Below are 18,216 nucleotides of genomic sequence, written 5' to 3' on the forward strand. Positions count from 1 at the left end.
GCTGGAACGCTTCTGCTGTGAAGAAAGGCTGAGAGAGTTGGGGTTGTTCAGCCTGGAGAAGGGAAGGCTTCGGGGACACCTTATTGCGGCCTTTCAGTATATAAAGGGGGCCTATAAGAGAGACAGAGAGACTTTTTGATAGGGCCTATAGTGACAGGACAAGCAGCAACGGTTTTAAACTGAAAGAGGGTAGGTTTAGATTGGACATAAGGAAGAAATTTCTGACGATGAGGATGGTGAGACATTGGAGCAGGTTGCCCAGAGAAGCTGCGGATGCCCCATCATTGGAAGTGTTCAGGGTCAAGCTGGGACAGGGCTTTGAGCAACCTGATCTAGTGAAAGATGTCCCTGTCTGTGCAAGGGAGGTTAGACCAGATGATCTTTAAAGGTCCCTTCCAACCTAAACCATTCCATGATTCTAAGACGAGGGTATCCACATCCACTTTATCCTTACTTCATTAAAGAAATATTTCAAAGGTCCCATAGTGGTACAATAGTTTGGAAGTCTGTGAACAGTGTGTATGAGATCCCATTGAACTGTCTTAAGAGGCACAAGTAAGAAAGTCATGTCTGTGTCTAGAGGAGAGTGATGAATCTGCTGATTAGGTATAGCAGTGAAATGGCTACCTCAGTTAAGCTGTTTTAATTTCTTATCCAACAAGACAGTGTGAGAAAGGTTTGCTATTCTAATGAAGTATGTTCACTTATTCTGCATCCCTTGGTTTCAGAATCCAAATCTGGGTAAAAAGTACCATTAGTCTTTCTGAAATGTCTCTCAAACATGAAAGCCTAGAGAAAAATTTTTTGGGTAGAAACAAGCCTCCAAGATGATCCTTACTTAACATACCTCATGTATTAGTTCAGACTGAATGCACTGTCCTTATTTATCTTTTCAGAGAATATCGTCCAGAATACGAGCGCCTGAGAAAAACACTGGTAAGTATTTTTAACTGTTGTATATCTGGGCAGTGTATCTTGGGGTCACTTCTATACACACAATTGCCTGTATGTTGGGAGGGTCTAACATTTTATTTACTAATCATACTCAGTGTGGAAAAACTCCTGTCCTGAAGCTCACCATCCGTCTTTTTTTCCTATATTTGGTGGAGCATATCTTCACAAAAATAAAGATGTTTTGTAAAACGGATGTTGCTCAGTGTTGTAGTGCTAATAATTTATTTGTGCAAATTGTGAGAGAATGATTGGGAAAGATTTTTATATCTTCCATTCAGAAGGATAGAGAATTTTTAAAAAATAACTTTCCAAAGTGATTTGTTGAGACTATCACTGTATCTTTCCGCACCAGTGAAGTACTGTTTTGACTGAGACAATTAATAATGAAGACTGAATTGCAGTACCAAAATCAGTAGCTCTGTTCACCTTGAGTTCTGGCTGTCCAATGGACAGTTCTCTGCAGGCACAATTTCACTGAGTTTGGCTTTCTGATGCTGATGAAAATGTTCTTGAAGTCCATCATGCTAGAGGTTGCTTTCCATGTTTATCCAGAAGTTCTGTGTAGCTTTAGTTGTGAGACCTGCTTATTAACTTCTGCTTTCTGGGTGGGGGACCGAATGCTAGTATTGGGTGAGATTACTCTTTTACTGATGTTTTAAATGAACTCAGAATCCACATGTAACTTTGTACCTACAGGAGAAAGCTCAAAACAAACAAAAGAGAGAGCAGCTGGAACACTTGTGGAAGGACATGGGCAGTGTGTGTGTGCAGGGCAACACACTTGCAGGTACCTTACTAGGAAGATTAAGTTTACTGCAGAAGTTGTCTGAAGAGTCTGCCTGGAGAAGTCGTATAGTGCTTTTCTGTCTTCACAGCAAAAGCGTGAAAGCAGCTTTATATTAGTAGAGTGGGGCTTTAGTTCCTGTGGAATGGGTCAGACTTGGCTCTTTTATGTGTCAGTCACAGACTTGAGAAGAAGAAACCTTGCTCTGTAGATAAAGCAGTGGACATATAAGAAGTAGTGAAATACTTTAGAAAGGTGAAACAGTCAAATTAGAATACGAGAAAGCTCGGCTGGTGGTTGCACTGTTGCCTTATATGAGGTTGAGTATGGTGCTGATACAGTCTGTCCTGTATCTTTGGAATCCAGAAGCAGCTTTCTGTCCCTTTAGAGTAGGTATTACTTGCTGGGTTTATGTGCAAATAGAAATTGTCAGGGCACAAGCTAACTTGTTAGCATGCTCTTTTGTGTATAGCCATTTCTGTTCCCTTCAAGGGTCTGATGATGCTTCTGCAATGGGTCCCTCTGAGCTGATCCTAACACGAGGAACTCCTGATGAAGAAGAAGAGAGGGAGAGTGATACTGATGATATTGACCATGAAGGTAAGGGAATGAGGGATCTGATCTGGTCTAAAAGCTGCCTGTCTAGTCAGGAAACACCCTCTGTATTTCATTAACTGGATTGACTAATGAGAGCCTAGAAAACAAGCAAACATTCAGTCACCTAAATATGGATGTATGAATCTGTAGGAGAAGCCCAGCTGCAATGCTTAGTCCAGTGATACCACTCTCTAATCTTTGTGAAAGGTCAATTGTAAATTTTCTAGTCAATTAATTATTTTTAATAGGTGTATAACACGCATAAACCAGACAACTTGATATGCTTGGAGCATGCAGTGACCTCTGAACCTGATTAATGCACAATATGTTTCATCGTCTTTTTTGCCTTAACAGTTTCTGCCCCTGGCTCTCTTCCCTTTTCCTGTGACTCCTGGTCTTGGAGCAATCTTCTAAGTTCTTACAGAGTGTGATTTCCACTCCACCCCCCCCCCCCCCCCCCATGTAGCTCGCAGACTTACTCTTCATTTTTTCCCTGTTCCATTAATTTTATGCTCGCTTATTTCTTTTGCCTTGTAATGAAGTTGAAGATCAAATAGACTTTATGTGTTGCTCTGACTAGTCTGACTCTAGCTTTCTTCAGTAACACAAGTAGAACAAGTGCTGAAATAGTCCTGAACTGTGGATTTTTTCCCCCAGTTACTGAGGAGCGTCATGAAGAACCAGCCTTCAGAAACTTTATGCAAGAGACACGGATGAAATACCAGAGAAGAAGCAACCCAAATGAATGAGACCTTCAGAAATAGAGGGTTTGGAATTCCTTGTGATGGAATTAAAAGTAAAGCAACAGCATAAAGAAACTTGCAAGGAACCATGCATGAAGTCTTCTATCTGTGAACAGCTTCCTCTGATATATTTATGTATTTCTTCCTGCAGTAACTGTTGGTCATATGAGTTGAAGGTCTTGTATCCAACTGACTGCACGTTTGGCCATCTGCCATGGTGACTTCCTGAAGCTGAAGGAATCAGCACTTTCTTTTGCTCCAAATTCTTTAGATGTGCCTGCTGAGAGCTTAGGTTTTGAGCTCTTGACAGCATTATCACCTAGAGTACTTACTGGTCTCCAGAAGTGCATTCTGTTCACCTTGTGCAGACAGGTGTCTGCTGCAGCCAGGACACAAGTGAAATCTCTGCTGCATGAAACTTCGTCAATCTAGTGTTTGATATTTTGGTTTTAATTAAATATATTTTATGTACTAACAAATGTGTGATGGTTAATAGCAGGAGCTGTCATTTCACCATGCTAATGTGAGACTTTTTTTTTCTATGGTTACAGCCCACCCGTATGGATGCACAGCAAATGCATCTTAATTACATGACATAGACACCATACAGATGCCTCCTAGGAAAGTCCTGAGTAAATAACAGTTCCCAGGAGGGAAAGTAATACAAAGAATCTGGCTTGATTCGGCCGAGAACTGAAGTATGCATGGCTGTGTACTGCCTGCATATATCTGTAGGTAACATAAACCAAAGGCGTTTCTATAGATGAGTGCTTACGTGGAACGTAGGCAAGGACTTGGAGATTGGATAATACTTATTTTCCTGGTAGGCACAGATGTTCACTTGCTGTTTACCATTCTGAACTCTGGAATCTTTGTTTTCTTTCCCTCCATACAATGATGTGGCCTCACTAGAGAGATTTCTCAGTGGGAATCTGGCAGCATGGTCTGCTAGTACAAGTTCTACGGGTTTGTGGAAAAGCAATTTCTGGGATTTTAAAAGTAGAGCTGGCACAGAAGGGAAATTGACAACCAGCTGTTACCTGCCAGCTCTCATATGCTTACTGCTTTATTAATGTAGAGCTTTCCAAGAGTACAACAATTCCAAATTTAGATAAACTAGACTGATCCTAGTAAGAAGTATTATCAGAAGCAAAGCTGAAACAAAGATTTCATAGCATACTGGTAAGGTTAAAACAGTACATTTATTGTTAACCATAGAATCATAGAATGGTTCAGGTTAGAAGGGACCTTTAAAGATCATCTAGTCCACCTCCCCTGCAGTAAGCAGGGACCTCTTCAACCAGGTCAGGGTGCTCAGAGCCCCATCCAACCTGACCTCGAATGTTTCCAGGGATGGGGCATCTACAACCTCTCCGGACAACCTGTTCCAGTGTTTTACCACCCTCATTGTAAAAAATTTCTTCCTTCTATCTAGTCTGAATCTACCCTATTTTAGTTTAAAGCCATTACCCCTTGTCCTATTGCAGCAGGTCCTATTAAACAGTCTGTCCCCATCTTTCTTATAAGCCCACTGTAAATGTTAAAAGGCTGCAATAAGGTCTCCCTGGAGCCTTCTCTTCTCCAGGCTGCACAACCTCAACTCTCTCAGCCTGTCCTTGCAGGAGAGGGGCTCCAGCCCTCGGAACATTTTTGTGGCTTCCTCTGGACCTGCTCCAACAGGTCCATGTCTTTCCTGTGCTGAGGACTCCAGAGCTGGATGCAGTACTCCAGATGGGGTCTCACAAGAGCAGAGTAGAGGGACAGAATTCCCTCCCTCGACCTGCTGGCCACGCTTCTTTTGCTGCAGCCCAAGGTATGGTTGGCTTTCTGGGCTGCAAGCGCACACTGTCGGCTCACGTCCAGTTCTTCATCCACTGGTACCCCCCAAGTCGTTCTCCACAGGGCTGCTTTCAATCCCTTCATCCCCCAGCCTGTATTGATAATGGGGGTTGACTTGACCCATGTGCAGAAGCTTGCACTTGGCTTTGTTGAACCTCATGAGGTTTACATGGATCCACTTCTTGAGCGTGTCCAGGTCCCTCTATTCTGTCAGTTTGTCGCCATGCACCATGTGGATCTCTCCAGTAGCTGGGCTTAGACAGTCTTTAACTAATAGCTGGCACCTGTGTCGGTTACTAGCACATGGACATAACGAACCCCCGAGGCCTGCAGCCCCACTCCACTTGCTGGCACAGACCCTGCATGCATGCATACATACCTAGGCTCGCATCTGTGCATACAAAACCCTCTGGCATTTGGCCTGGACTCCCCTGGTTCCTCTGCTAAACAATTCTCGCTGTTGCCTTGCCCTTAGAGACACATAGACACGGGTGCATGCTGCCACCCTCCCCCTTTCTAATTGTCCCTTGATCAAGGGACAAGGCATGGACAGACAGCCCTCTGACCAACAACCCGTTTACACCTGAATGGAGCCCTTTATGCCCTTATCCTATTTTCCAAGGTGTGGTTTAGCCCCAGCCAGCAACTCAGCACCAGGCAGCCGCTCGCTCACTCCCCCTACCCCGATGGGATGGGGGAGAGAATCGGAGGAGTAAGAGTGAGAAACACTCCTGGGTTGAGATAAGAACAGTTTAATAATTGAAATAAAGTAAAATAGTAATGATAATAGTAACAATATAATAATAATAATATACAAAGCAAGTGATGCACAATGCAATTGCTCACCACCCGCCGACCGATACCCAGACAGTTCCCAGCAGCGATCGCTGCTCCCCGGCCAACCCCCCCAGTTTCTATACTGCCCATGACGCCGTATGGTATGGAATGGCCCTTGGGGCAGTTGGGATCAACTCTTCTGGCTGTGCCCCCTCCCAGTTTCTTGTGCACCTGGCGGAGCATGGGAAGCTGAAAAGTCCTTGACTGGCATGAGCAGTGCTGAGCCACAACTAAACCATCAGCGTGTTATCAACATTCTTCTCCTACTAAATCCAAACCACAGCACTGTGCCTGCTACTGGGAAGAAAATTAACTCTATTCCACCCGAAAGCAGGACACAAGGCTTGCTCCTCCCCAAGCCACTTTTATGCCTTGCTTTCCCCATCTTTAGTTCCTCCAGTAAACATACCATAGTACGTTCTGTGCAATCCCTAAATGCACTTCCCCTGCATCCCATATTGGGTCCCACAGCCCTTCGGCAGTAACCCCTCTGCAGTCTGTAAGGTGATCTGGAGAACTGCTCCTGCTGCCTTACTGTGCTGTGGGTCGCCCTGGACTGTGGGGCTGATGGTTCTCCAGGACAGCCCTGGGAGGAGCCACTGCAGGAGCTCCATTCACTGGTGTTCCCTCCCGTGCTAGTGCCTCTACTTGAGCTTATGGGGATGAGCTTTTTATCAAATAACCTACCAGGGAACCACAGTTAAAGCTTTGGAAGAATGCTCTAAAAGTAGAATAATCCAAAGAGATTTTGGTAGTTCGAGCCATTTGCAGGATAATCTTTTGACGGGCAGCAACTTGAAGAGATGTCACTGCCCATTTTGTTGATTTCAGTCATGTTTCAAGGAAGCATGTGCAGAAGGGGCCTAAGAGAGGTAGCAGGCCCGTGCTCCCTGCCCCCCCCCCCGGAGCCCGGTGCTTTTGGAATTTTCTTTCTCCATCTCTCTCTGCCTGGCCCGTTTCTTCATTCCTCCTTGTCTGCCCTATAGCCCATGGGATCCTTTGCCTTTCTGTGTCTCTCTCTGGCCAGCTCTCTGCCCCTGTTCATGAATTCCTCCCTCTCTGCCATGTAGCCTGTCGCAGGGGGCTGTGACGGGGCCCAGGGTAGGAGGTGACACGCTGTGGGGGTCAGGCAATGGCCCCCTGTTCCTGCTGGGCTCCAGCTGTGGGCCGGGGCTGGAGGAGCCCCAGGTGCGGGCAGTGAAGCTGATGGCCAGGGCCCCTCCCTGTAAAGGGGTGGCTGCCGGTGGAGGGGCTGGGGCTGCCGGTGCTGCCCTGCCCCGCCCCGGGGGGCTGTGGAGGGGCCGGTGTGAGGCAAGGGGAGGAGCGGAGCCGCCCTCGCTGCTGCTGCCTGGCCACCAAAAATGGGTACTGCAGCCCCAGCCTTTCTCTGTCTCTGGCCAGCGCTCTGCCCCTGTTCGTGAATTCCTCGTTCTCCGCCCTATAGCCTGTCGCTTTTGTCCTTTGTCCATCTCGCTGTCTCTGGCTCCCCGAGGACCCCATTTTAGAATTGCCCCGCCCTCTTCTTTCTGTACGCATAGCTACCCGTTTTGCTCTCCCGCTCTCTTTTTTCCGGCTCCCTGTCCCTATTTTTTTATTTCTTCCCTCTCTGCCCTGCAGCGTGTAGCTGTGGGGTTTGGTTTGCGTGGTTTGCCCCGGCCCCGGCCCCGGCCCCTTCCCTCCGTTGTTCGCTTTCCCGGGCTCGGTGCTGCCGCCCGGTGACCAAAGCTGGGTACTGCAGCTCCAGCCGGGCGCATGCGCGGTGGCGGGCTTTGGCGCTCTCGCTGCTGCCACCCTGTGACCAAAAGTGGGTACTGCAGCCCGGGACTGGCGCGTGCGCAGTGGAGCTCCTTCCCGGGCTCGGTGCTGCCACCGTGTGGCCCAAGTCCGGTACTGCAGCTCCAGCCCCGCGCATGCGCAGTGGGGCGCTTTCCGCGGGCCCTCTGCTGCCGCCCCGTGACCACAGTCCGGTACTGCAGCCCGGCAGCCGCCCATGCGCGTTGCTGCCGTCACGGGATCCAGGGGGCCGCCCGTCGGTACCAGCCACGCGGTGCCGCCGTGCTCGGCGCTGCCCGCCGGTAAGGAAACGCCGCTGCAGCGTGATGAGCGGTGGTGGGCGGCGGGCAGGAGCCCCGGTGAGGCGAGCGAGCCCCTTTGGGGGTGCGGGGGTGTCGCCTGCCCGCTGGCCCCGTGCTCTCGGGAGAGCCCCGTGTGTTCCCTCAGGGGGAGGCCGGCCGAGCGAGGGAGGGCAGACTTTGGCCTGTTGAGGACGCTGGTTGGGAAAGTCCCTTGGGAGGCAGTCCTGAAAGGCAAAGGGGTCCAGGAAGGCTGGGCCTTCTTCAAGAAGGAAGTCTTACGGGCGCAGGAGCGGGCTGTCCCCGCGTGCCGTGAGACCAACCGGTGGGGGAAACAACCGGCCTGGCTGCATAGGGAGCTTTTGCGGGAAAAAGGGAGAGTCTACCGCCTTTGGAAGAAGGGGCAGGCAACTCAGGAGGAGTACAGGGATCTCGTTAGGTCATGCAGGGAGGAAATTAGAAAAACAAAAGCCCAGCAAGAAGTCAATCTGGCCACTGTTGTAAAAGATAATAAAAAATGTTTTTATAAGTACATCAACAATAAAAGGAGAGCCAAGGAGAATCTCCATCCTTTGCTGGATGGGGGGGGAACATTGTCACTGAGGATGAAGAAAAGGCCGAGGTACTTAACGCCTTCTTTGCCTCTGTGTTTAATAGCCAGACCGGTCATCCCCAGGGTACTCAGTCCCCTGAGCTGGAAGATAGGGATGGGAACCAGAATGGAGCCCTCATAGTCCAGGAGGAAGCAGTTAACGACCTGCTACACCACCTGGATGCTCACAAGTCTATGGGGCCAGATGGGATCCACCCGAGAGTACTGAGGGAGCTGGCAGAGGAGCTTGCCAAGCCACCCTCCATCATCTATCAGCAGTCCTGGTTAACAGGGGAGGTCCCTGATGACTGGAGGCTTGCCAATGTGACACCCATCTATAAGAAGGGCCGGAAGGAGGACCCAGGAACTACAGGCCTGTCAGCCTGACCTCGGTGCTGGGAAAGATTATGGAGCGGTTCATACTGAGTGAACTCAACGGGCACGTGCAGATTAACCGGGGGATCAGGCCCAGCCAGCATGGGTTAATGAAAGGCAGGTCCTGCTTGACCAAGCTGATCTCCTTTTATGACCTGGTGACCCTCCTGGTGGATGAAGGAAAGGCTGTGGATGTCATCTACCTGGACTTCAACAAAGCCTTTGACACCGTCTCCCATAGCATTCTCCTAAGGAAGCTGGCAGCTCATGGCTTGGATGGGCATACTCTTCGCTGGGTAAAAAACTGGCTGGGTGGCCAAGCCCAGAGAGTAGTGGTGAATGGAGTTAAGTCCAGTTGGGAGCCGGTCACGAGCGGTGTTTCCCAGGGCTCCGTTTTGGGGCCAGCCTTGTTTAATATCTTTATCAACGATCTGGATGAGGGGATTGAGTGCACCCTCAGTAAGTTTGCAGAGGACACCAAGTTGGGCGGCAGTGTCGATCTGCTGGAGGGTAGGATGGCCCTGCAGAGGGACCTGGCCAGGCTGGACCCATGGGCCGAGGCCAACTGTGTGAGGTTTAACAAGGCCAAGTGCCGGGTCCTACACTTCGGTCACAACAACCCCATGCAACGCTGCAGGCTTGGGGAAGAGTGGCTGGAAAGCTGCCTGGCCGAAAAGGTCCTGGGGGTGTTGGTTGACAGTGGCTGAACATGAGCCAGCAGTGTGCCCATGTTGCCTTTAAGCAGTGGATCTTGTTACGCTAATGAAATATAGTCCTTGAGTAGTAAAGTAATGCATATTTTGCTACACTGAAGGAGGAAGGGAGGATGGCTAGGCAGCTGGTTGCTGACCTTCGAAGATAAGGGGACAGTAAAACAAAAGAGCATGCACAAAATAGGAGAAACTGGCTAAGAGGTAATTCGGGCAGGGGGAGATTGCACCACCGACCCGATTAAGGACTGAAGCAAGTACCCCCCCACACTCCTCCTGCACAAGCACAGTGAATTAAAGACACACTGTAGTTTAAAAGACTACGCGAGAAAACTGTTAACCAATGAAGATGAGCGCATGAAGACAGGTTAATGATTATGTATTAGAAAGGTGTGGAGATTGTATGGTCAATGTATAAATAAGGGAATAGAATCCGAAATTGCTGTGCTTGATTTGTGGAATTCTTCCACCTTGCACCCTGCGCAGAATAAAGCAATATCTCCTTTCAAAACCATTTTTGCTTTCGGGAGCTTTATTTCCAGGTAACACCCAGGTGGCCAAGAAGGCCAACAGCATCCTGGCTTGTATCAGGAATAGTGTGGCCAGCAGGAGCAGGGAGGTGATTGTCCCCCGTACTCGGCGCTGGTGAGGACGCACCTGGAATACTGTGTCCAGTTTTGGACCCCTCACTACAAGAAGGACATGGGGGTGCTGGAGCGTGTCCAGAGAAGGGCAGCGGAGCTGGGGAAGGGTCTGGAGCACAGGGCTGGTGGGGAGCGGCTGAGGGAGCTGGGGGTGTTCAGCCTGGAGAAGAGGAGGCTGAGGGGAGACCTGATCGCTCTTGTCCTGGTTTCGGCTGGGATAGAGTTAATTTTCTTCCTAGCAGCAGGCATAGTGCTGTGTTTTGGATTTAGTAGGAGAAGAATGTTGATAACACGCTGATTTTTTTAGTTGTTGCTGAGTACTGCTTATGCTAGTCAAGGACTTTTTCAGCTTCCCATGCTCTGCCAGGCGCACAAGAAACTGGGAGGGGGCACAGCCAGAATAGTTGATCCCAACTGCCCCAAGGGCTATTCCATACCATATGACATCATGCTCAGTATATAAACTGGGGGGGGGTGCCCAGGGAGCAGTGATCGCTGCTCGGGAACTGTCTGGGTATCGGTCGGCGGGTGGTGAGCAATTGCATTTGTGTATCATTATTATTATTATCATTATTATACTGTTACTATTATCATTACTATTTTACTTTATTTCAATTATTAAACTGTTCTTATCTCAACCCAGGAGTGTTTCTCACTCTTACTCCTCCGATTCTCTCCCCCATCCCATCGGGGTAGGGGGAGTGAGCGAGCGTCTGCGTGGTGCTTAGTTGCTGGCTGGGGCTAAACCACGACAGCTCTCTACAACTACCTGAAAGGAGGGGGCAGGGAGGGGGGTGTTGGTCTCTTCTCCCAAGTAGTTAGCGATAGGATGAGAGGAAATGGGCTTAAGCTGCGCCAGGGGAGATTTAGATTGGGTATTAGGAAAAATTTCTTCATGGGAAGAGTGGTCAAGCATTGGACCAGGCTGCCCAGAGAGGTGGGGGAGTCCCCATCCCTGGAAGTGTTCAAAAAATGGGCAGAGGTGGCACCTGGGGACATGGTTCAGTGGGCATGGGGGTGTTGGGTTGACGGTTGGACTGATGATCTTAGAGGGCCTTTCCAACCTTAATGATTCCTAGTTTTTACTCTCATTGTAAATAATCTAGCCACCAAGCCAGGAAATTGCTACTCTACCCTTAATTTGTTTAGTTATGGACTTGGTAATGTTAGGTTAGTGGTTGGACTGGATGATTTAAAGGTCTTTTCCAACCTAAACAATTCTATGATTCTATGCTGCCAGTGCCGAAAAGCTGATGAAAAATTGCAGTTACTGGAGCATGCCTCGTTCCTGCATCGGTCCCTTGGGAGTCTCGAATGTTTTCCTTTCAGGTAAAAGAACAAACTTTCATCTAGGATAAATTAAGAGCTGCCTGTTACTTTTGTTAGGGTCAAGTTTTTCTCTTCTGTTTGTTCATACTAGTTTTATGGGCAAGTTGGAAATAGCCTTTTATTTTTCTGTGCGTCGCTAAATTTTTAGTAAAATGTGGTGTCGGCATAGTTGATTTTTGAGCAGCTAGATGCCAGTAGAAGCATAATGAATGACACGTGATGGAAACCGGTGCTTAAGCTTGATTTGAATGTGATTTTTTTTGTTTCTTTGTTTGCTTTCATTAGAATGTTGGTGGCGTGTTGTCCTGTGGCTCAATCCGCATTCTGCTCCATGGAACCTTCGATCTAGGACTTTGAAGTAAAAAAAGCTTGCCCTTCCAAAAAAGGGCTGGTCATTCATAGGATTGAGGTGTAGACTTGGAGAGTCTCTTAAGTACATGATCAGAATTGAAGCCAAATTTCACTTAATGTTCCTGCTGTTTGTCTTCACTTTCATGAATGTCCTTGCTGCTCCCTCATGGTTGGGAGCTCTGAACTGTCATTTTTTTTCAGTCTCTAACACATTTGGGTTCCCCCAACCTCCCCCCCCCGCCCCCTGCCAAGGAGAGGCTATGTTTGAAAGTTAATTAGTGTCCTCACAAACGCGTCAGTCAATAAAACTGAATTACGGTTATTAAAACCATAAGCATGATACCAGTCGTAGAGATCTGGGCTACTTGTGAATGTGTATTCGTCACATGCAAATGTCATCGGGGAAACAGATCGCCTGTGCTTCATGCTCTGACAAGACAGCATGGTGAGACAGGGAGGAGCTCCGAAAGGAAAAAAAGATACATGGTCATGGTTTTGGTTTGTTGTTGCTTGGTTTTGGTGTGTTGGGTTTTGATGTTTGGGGGGTTTTTGGTTTTTTGTTGGTTGGTTGTTTTTTTGTTTGTTTGTTTTAAAAAGAGCGCAGTGTTGACCGGTGGCAGCCTGCAGGGCTCTGTTGCTGCCTGACCTCTCCTTTTCTGCTCTTTCCCTCCTCTTTCATGGCTCTAATTTTAATTTGGATCATTTTAGAAGAGCAGTGAAGTTACTTGCCTGTGTCCATGTGGTGGTAATACCAGGAAGGTAAATGCTTGAACCAGTAGCGAGTCACTTGGCTACAAGTAGCATTTCTGAAGGAAGAACAGCAGTAACAAGAAGCAAATAGCAAGTCACCAGAAATGTGCGTGTGTCAAAGACATCGAAGTTTTATTGCCAAATGTTGTTTGGTAATGTGTTCCAAATGGCTATTTTTGGTAAGCATAAATTTTTCGGGAAAGCCAGGGTCGTGTGTGCAAAAATAGTTCCCTCTGTGCGTCCTGCTACGTAAATAGCATGAGAGGATAGGCTGTGCAGTGGCAGGGCAGTTGTTCCCTACTCTCAGTATTGCTGTAGTAGCGTTGCAATATTTCGACCTAACAGATGGGTTTAGGAATGGAAAGAGAATGCCTGTTTTCTGTAAAGGCTCTAAATGCCGACCCTTTGTCTGCCGCTTTTCTGTGCGTGAGATGAAGCTATTTTATTTTTCTCCCTTGTTCCTGGTCTAAATATTTCTGAAGCCGTTGCTGCTCTCGGGAAAGCCAAAGGCACCTGGATTTGTGCAGCCGGAAAGAAAGGGGCGGGGGGGGGGGACCCAACCAAAAAAAAACCCCATCAAAAGCCCAAAAGAACCCCTCTTTCTCAAGAATGAAACCAAAAGCAAGAATCACCAGTTTTTATGTTGTGGAGAAGCGCTGAAAAACCCCAGAATTGAATATGTTTGGAAAAAGCAAACAAATGCCAGTTTCTATTGTGGAAATGCCAAAAAGAAAAAAAGGAAAAAACTAGAACAAAACCCAGACAAACCCCATGTCCTGGTTTCGGCTGGGATAGAGTTAGTTTTCTTCCTAGTAGCAGGCACAGTGCTGTGGTTTGGATTTAGTAGGAGAAGAATGTTGATAACACACTGATGTTTTTAGTTGTTGCTCAGTACTGCTTATGCTAGTCAAGGACTTTTCAGCTTCCCATGCTCTGCCAGGTGCACAAGAAACTGGGAGGGGGCACAGCCAGAAGAGTTGATCCCAACTGCCCCAAGGGCCATTCCATACCATACGGCGTCATGGGCAGTATAGAAACTGGGGGGGGTTGGCGGGGGAGCAGCGATCGCTGCTCGGGGACGGGCTGGGCATCGGTCGGTGGGTGGTGAGCAATTGCATTGGGCATCACTTGCTTTGTATAATATTATTATTATTATTATTATTATATTGTTACTATTATCATTACTATTTTACTTTATTTCAATTATTAAACTGTTCTTACCTCAACCCTGGAGTGTTTCTCACTCTTACTCCTCCGATTCCCTCCCCCATCCCATCGGGGTAGGGGCAGTGAGCGAGCGTCTGCGTGGTGCTTAGTTGCTGGCTGGGGCTAAACCATGACACCCCAGCCCCTAATTTGGGCTAAATGTGGGGTGAAACGCTGGCAGTTTGAGGAGCACCGCCGAGCGTTATCCAGCGTGAATCCGCTGTGGGTCAGTTATGCGGCGCGGATCGGATCGCCTGCTGCGGGTTGTCCCAGGTGAGTTACCTGCTGTGGATTACCCCGGGCGGACCCCCTGGCATAGATCATCCCCACGCGTGTCCCCCCCATGCACCTTTTCAGCCGCATGTACCCCTTTGTCCGTCCGTGTCCTCCTCCCCGTCCCCCTTGTCTCCCTGCCCTCCCAAATGCTTTCCACCCGAGCGTCCCCCTGCACGAGGCTTTCCCCGAGGTGAGTTGTTTTTCCCCGGGGACGTGCCCCCGCCTCCGCCCCACCATATTGGGCACAGCCCCCCATAACCCCTCTGCTTCTGGGCCCTCAGGGCGCTGCTTGCGGCCCCCCAGACGCTTCCCTGCACCCCGCTCCCAGCCCCATCTCCCTCCTCCGCTCTTTGGGATTTGTGCTGGGAACGGCGTTGATGACACGCTGGTGTTCTAGCCACTGCCGAGCAGCGTTTGCACCGAGCTGAGGCTTTTTCGGCTCCTCGTACCGCCCCGCCGCCGAGCGGGCTGGGGGGCACGAGGGGTTGGGAGGGGGCACGGGCGGGACAGCTGACCCCAACTGACTAAAGGGCCGTTCCGGACTACACGACGTCGTGTTCTCAGCTAATCGAGAAGCCCTGCACAGGAAGCATTCCTCGCGTGTAGGCGGGATGAGGAGAGCAGAGGTGAGGACAGCGCAGAGGTGAGGACAGGTGCACAGAGAACAGCGAAGCCCAAGAATCGCCAGCGTGTTGCTCATTCGCATCCGGGTCCTGCAGCGGCAGCCCGGCGCATGCGCTTTGCCGCGCTCTGTGCTGCCACGTGGTGCGCGAAATGCGGTCGTGAAGCTCCGGCTCCGCGCATGCGCAGTGGGGCTCTTTCCCGTGGCTCGGTGCTGCCACCCGGTGACCAAAATTTGGTACTGCAGCCCCAGCCCCGCTCGATCGCCGAAGAGTGCCGGGAGTCGCCGAAGGGCGGCGGGGAGTGCCGAAGAGTGCCGGGAATCGCCGAAGGTTAGCGGCGAGTGCCGAAGAGTGCCGGGAATCGCCGAAGGGCGGCGGCGAGTGCCGAAGGGTGCCGGGAATCGCCGAAGGGCGGCGGGGAGTGCCGAAGAGTGCCGGGAATCGCCGAAGGGCGGCGGGGAGTGCCGAAGAGTGCCGGGAATCGCCGAAGGGCGGCGGGAATCGCCGAAGGCAGGCGGGAATTGCCAAGGGGAATCGGGGAGTGCCGAAGGGAGGCGGGAATTGCCCTCGGGACGCCACTCAGACCCATGGGTCCCTCAGGGGGGCACCGCTGGGTCCCAGGGGGGCAACGAACCTCCCCCCTGCTGGGGGGGTGGTGCCGCTGTACGCCCCCCGCCGCCCCGTCTCCCCAGTTCGGGGGGGTTCACCCAGCTGTGCCCCCCCCCTCCTCCCGGGGTCCCCCCTCCCCGGGATGCCGGGGGCCACCCACGGCCCCATCCCCGTCCTCCGCATGTTCGGGGTGACGGCAGCCGGCACCAGCGTCTGCCTCCACGTCCACGGCTTCGCCCCCTACTTCTACGTCCTGGGGCCCCCCGTGAGTCGGGGACCCCCCCCCGAACACCCCCTCACACCCACCCCCCCGCAGCTACGCCCGGGGATTCTCTAGTGCCTCCTGTAAGGGTTGTGCTCCCCATGGCAGGAGGGGGCTCCGTGCCCCCCCCAAATTCCCCCAACACCCCCAAAACTCCTCTGACCCCCCCCAGCGCCCTGGGAGCCACCCCTAGCTGTCTCTGTGGTTTCTCCACTGTCTCGTACAAGGGTTGTGCTCCCTGTGGCATATGGGGGGGGTCATGGGGGTACAGGGGGAGATTGGGGGGTCATGGGGGGACATCAGGGGTCACGGGAGGACAGGGGGACATTGGGGGTCATGGGGGGGACATCAGGGAGGTCATAGGTGGTACAGGGGGACATTGGAGGGTCACAGGGGGACATTGGGGTCACAGGAGGGATGGGGGACATCAGAGGGGGACATCGAGGGGGTCACAGGCTGCAGGGGTCTCTTTGCCTTAAAAAAGAGGGTCTCTTTGCCTTACTGGTGGTTGGCGGTTGAACTCTTTTTATCTCAACCCATGAGTTTTCTCACTTTTTATTCATGTCTCATTCTACGAAATAATCAGAAAAGAACTTTCAAGATGCTGCTGCCGTCCGGTGACCGCTGCAGCTCGGCAGCCGCACGTGCGGGGGTGCGTCCATGTGCTCGGCAGTGCCGTCCGTCGGTAACAGCCACGCGATGCCGCCGCACCTGCGGGGCGATGCCGCCGTGCTCGGCGCTGCCCGCCAGTAAGGAAACGCCGCTGCCGCCCCCGGCCGTGCTCTCGGCGCGCACGAGGCGGAACAGCAGTGCCGGTGCTGGCCCTGGGCGAGCGCGGTTCCCGCAGCGCTGGCACCGCGCGGGTCGGCAGCAGCACCGCCGCAGCCTTGGCTGCCGCTGCAGCGCGGCAGGGTGCTGGGCGTGATGAGCGGTGGCGGGCGGCGGGCAGGAGCCCCGGTGAGGCGAGCGAGCCCCTTTGGGGGTGCAGGGGTGTCGCCTGCCCGCTGGCCCCGTGCTCTCGGGAGAGCCGGGAGAGCCCCGTGTGTTCTCTCAGGGGGAGGCCGGCCGAGCGAGCGGAGTTACAGCAGAGGAAGGGAGGAGAGAGGCTGAAAGCAGCGTCTGAGCTGGCAAATTCTCCCAAGGGCGAGAGCTGCGGTGAGTCCCGGGCCCTCGGGGCCCTGTCTCCCCTGCCGTGCGTCCGATTGCCTCCCTGCCCCGCCCCTGGCCCCCTCGCTTTCCCACGCTGCTGCGATTTCTACCCCCGGCCCCCGCCCCTTCCCTGCACCTCTCTTCTCCTTTCTCTTCTCTCCCACTCCCTCTTCCTCTCTTCCTTCATCTCGCTTGTTCTACCACTCCCTTTTTCTCTCTGCGCTTTTGTCCTGCTACCTCTCCCTCCTTTTTTTTTTTTTTCCTCCATTCTCCATCTTGGTCCTGCAGCCCATCGCTGGTTTTTTCCTTTTTCCATCTCTTTGTCCTGATCTGTGTCTGTCTCTTTACCGCGCCCCCCGCCCCAACTTTCTCTGGCCTGTTCCCTGGCGTCCTCTTCCTCGCTGCGCCTGTACGTGCTGCTCCGTGTCCCTGCCTTCCTATCGCTCTCCTGCCTTCCTTCTCTTTCTCTCCCTATCCCTTTGTCAGCCTTGGTTCTGTCTCTCTCCCTGTCTCTCATGATTCTTTCTTAATCTGCACCCTGCTCCCTGTCCCATTTCTTTTCTTCTCTCTGCCCTCCATCCTCCCCCTGACTTTTTGCCTGTATATCTCCGTACTGCTGCCTGTCCCATTGTTTCTCGCTACACCCCCCCCCGCCCAGCTCGTCGTCCCGTTATTCCCCTCTGTCCTGCTCCCTTTCTTCTCATCCTGCAGCCCAGCGCTGGTTTGTCTTTCTCCCTCTCTTTGTCCTGATCCGCACCTCTCTTCTTCCCTCAATCTCTCTGGCTCATTCTCTATCTTTTTTTCCTCCCTCCCTCCCTCTCACGCAGGTTCTCTCTCCAGCCGGCTGCTGCCCGCTCGTCACTTTCCCTCTGGCCTGCTCCATGACCCTGTTCGTTCTTCCGCGGTGTCCCTGTAGGACTACTCGTGCCTTTTTTTTTAGCGATGTGTGCATCTCGCTCCCTCATTTTATTTTTTCTTCCTGTTCCTCTGCCCTGCTCCCCATTGCGCTCTCTTCGTTTTCCATATCGGCTGCTCCGGTAACGACCGCTAAATTGTGCCAGGGGAAGGAGGGAGTGTACGGGCACCGAGCCCCGGAGCAGACTTGCTCCCGGGACTTGTAGGCTTTAATGAATAAACACTTGCTGTCTCCTTTGCACTATGGGGCTGTGTTTGCAGTGCTTTGTGCTTGGTGAGCGGCTGCCAGAGAGTCCAGGGGAGCAGGTTACGTGGTGGGTGTCAGGGGCCATGGCTGCAGGTGTGGGCTGGGGCTGGAGGAGCCCCGAGGGTGGGGGCTGATGGTGATGGCCCCTCAGTGCAAAAGGGCTGCAGCCTCGGGGGATGGTGCTGCTGGGGCACGCCTGCCCGAGAGCGCCGATGAGTCGCAAGGACGTTTGCAACCCAGCGGTGGGACCGGCTGATGGTCGGTCGGCGTTGGGCCCCGTCAGGGCAGGTCCCAGGGCTTTTGTGAGAGCTGGTGGAGAGGAGCAGGAGATGGCTGCCCCCGCCCCTCTGGG

The 18,216-nt window shown here is 51.9% G+C and overlaps 1 protein-coding gene across 1 annotated transcript in view; it reads left to right on the forward strand.

Moving 5' to 3' along the window:
- Positions 1 to 3,531, forward strand: part of GPN1 (GPN-loop GTPase 1) — a 17,282-nt gene extending 13,751 nt beyond the window's left edge. The window contains 4 exon segments of the mRNA XM_075706865.1: positions 897 to 936; positions 1,651 to 1,741; positions 2,231 to 2,338; positions 2,993 to 3,531. Of these exon segments, the coding sequence (XP_075562980.1) occupies positions 897 to 936; positions 1,651 to 1,741; positions 2,231 to 2,338; positions 2,993 to 3,084 (331 nt within the window). The 3' untranslated portion in view covers positions 3,085 to 3,531.
- Positions 3,532 to 18,216: the final 14,685 nt, after the last annotated feature.

This window comes from Pelecanus crispus, chromosome 3 (genome assembly GCF_030463565.1).
Source record: "Pelecanus crispus isolate bPelCri1 chromosome 3, bPelCri1.pri, whole genome shotgun sequence".
Taxonomy (NCBI): Eukaryota; Metazoa; Chordata; class Aves; order Pelecaniformes; family Pelecanidae; genus Pelecanus; species Pelecanus crispus.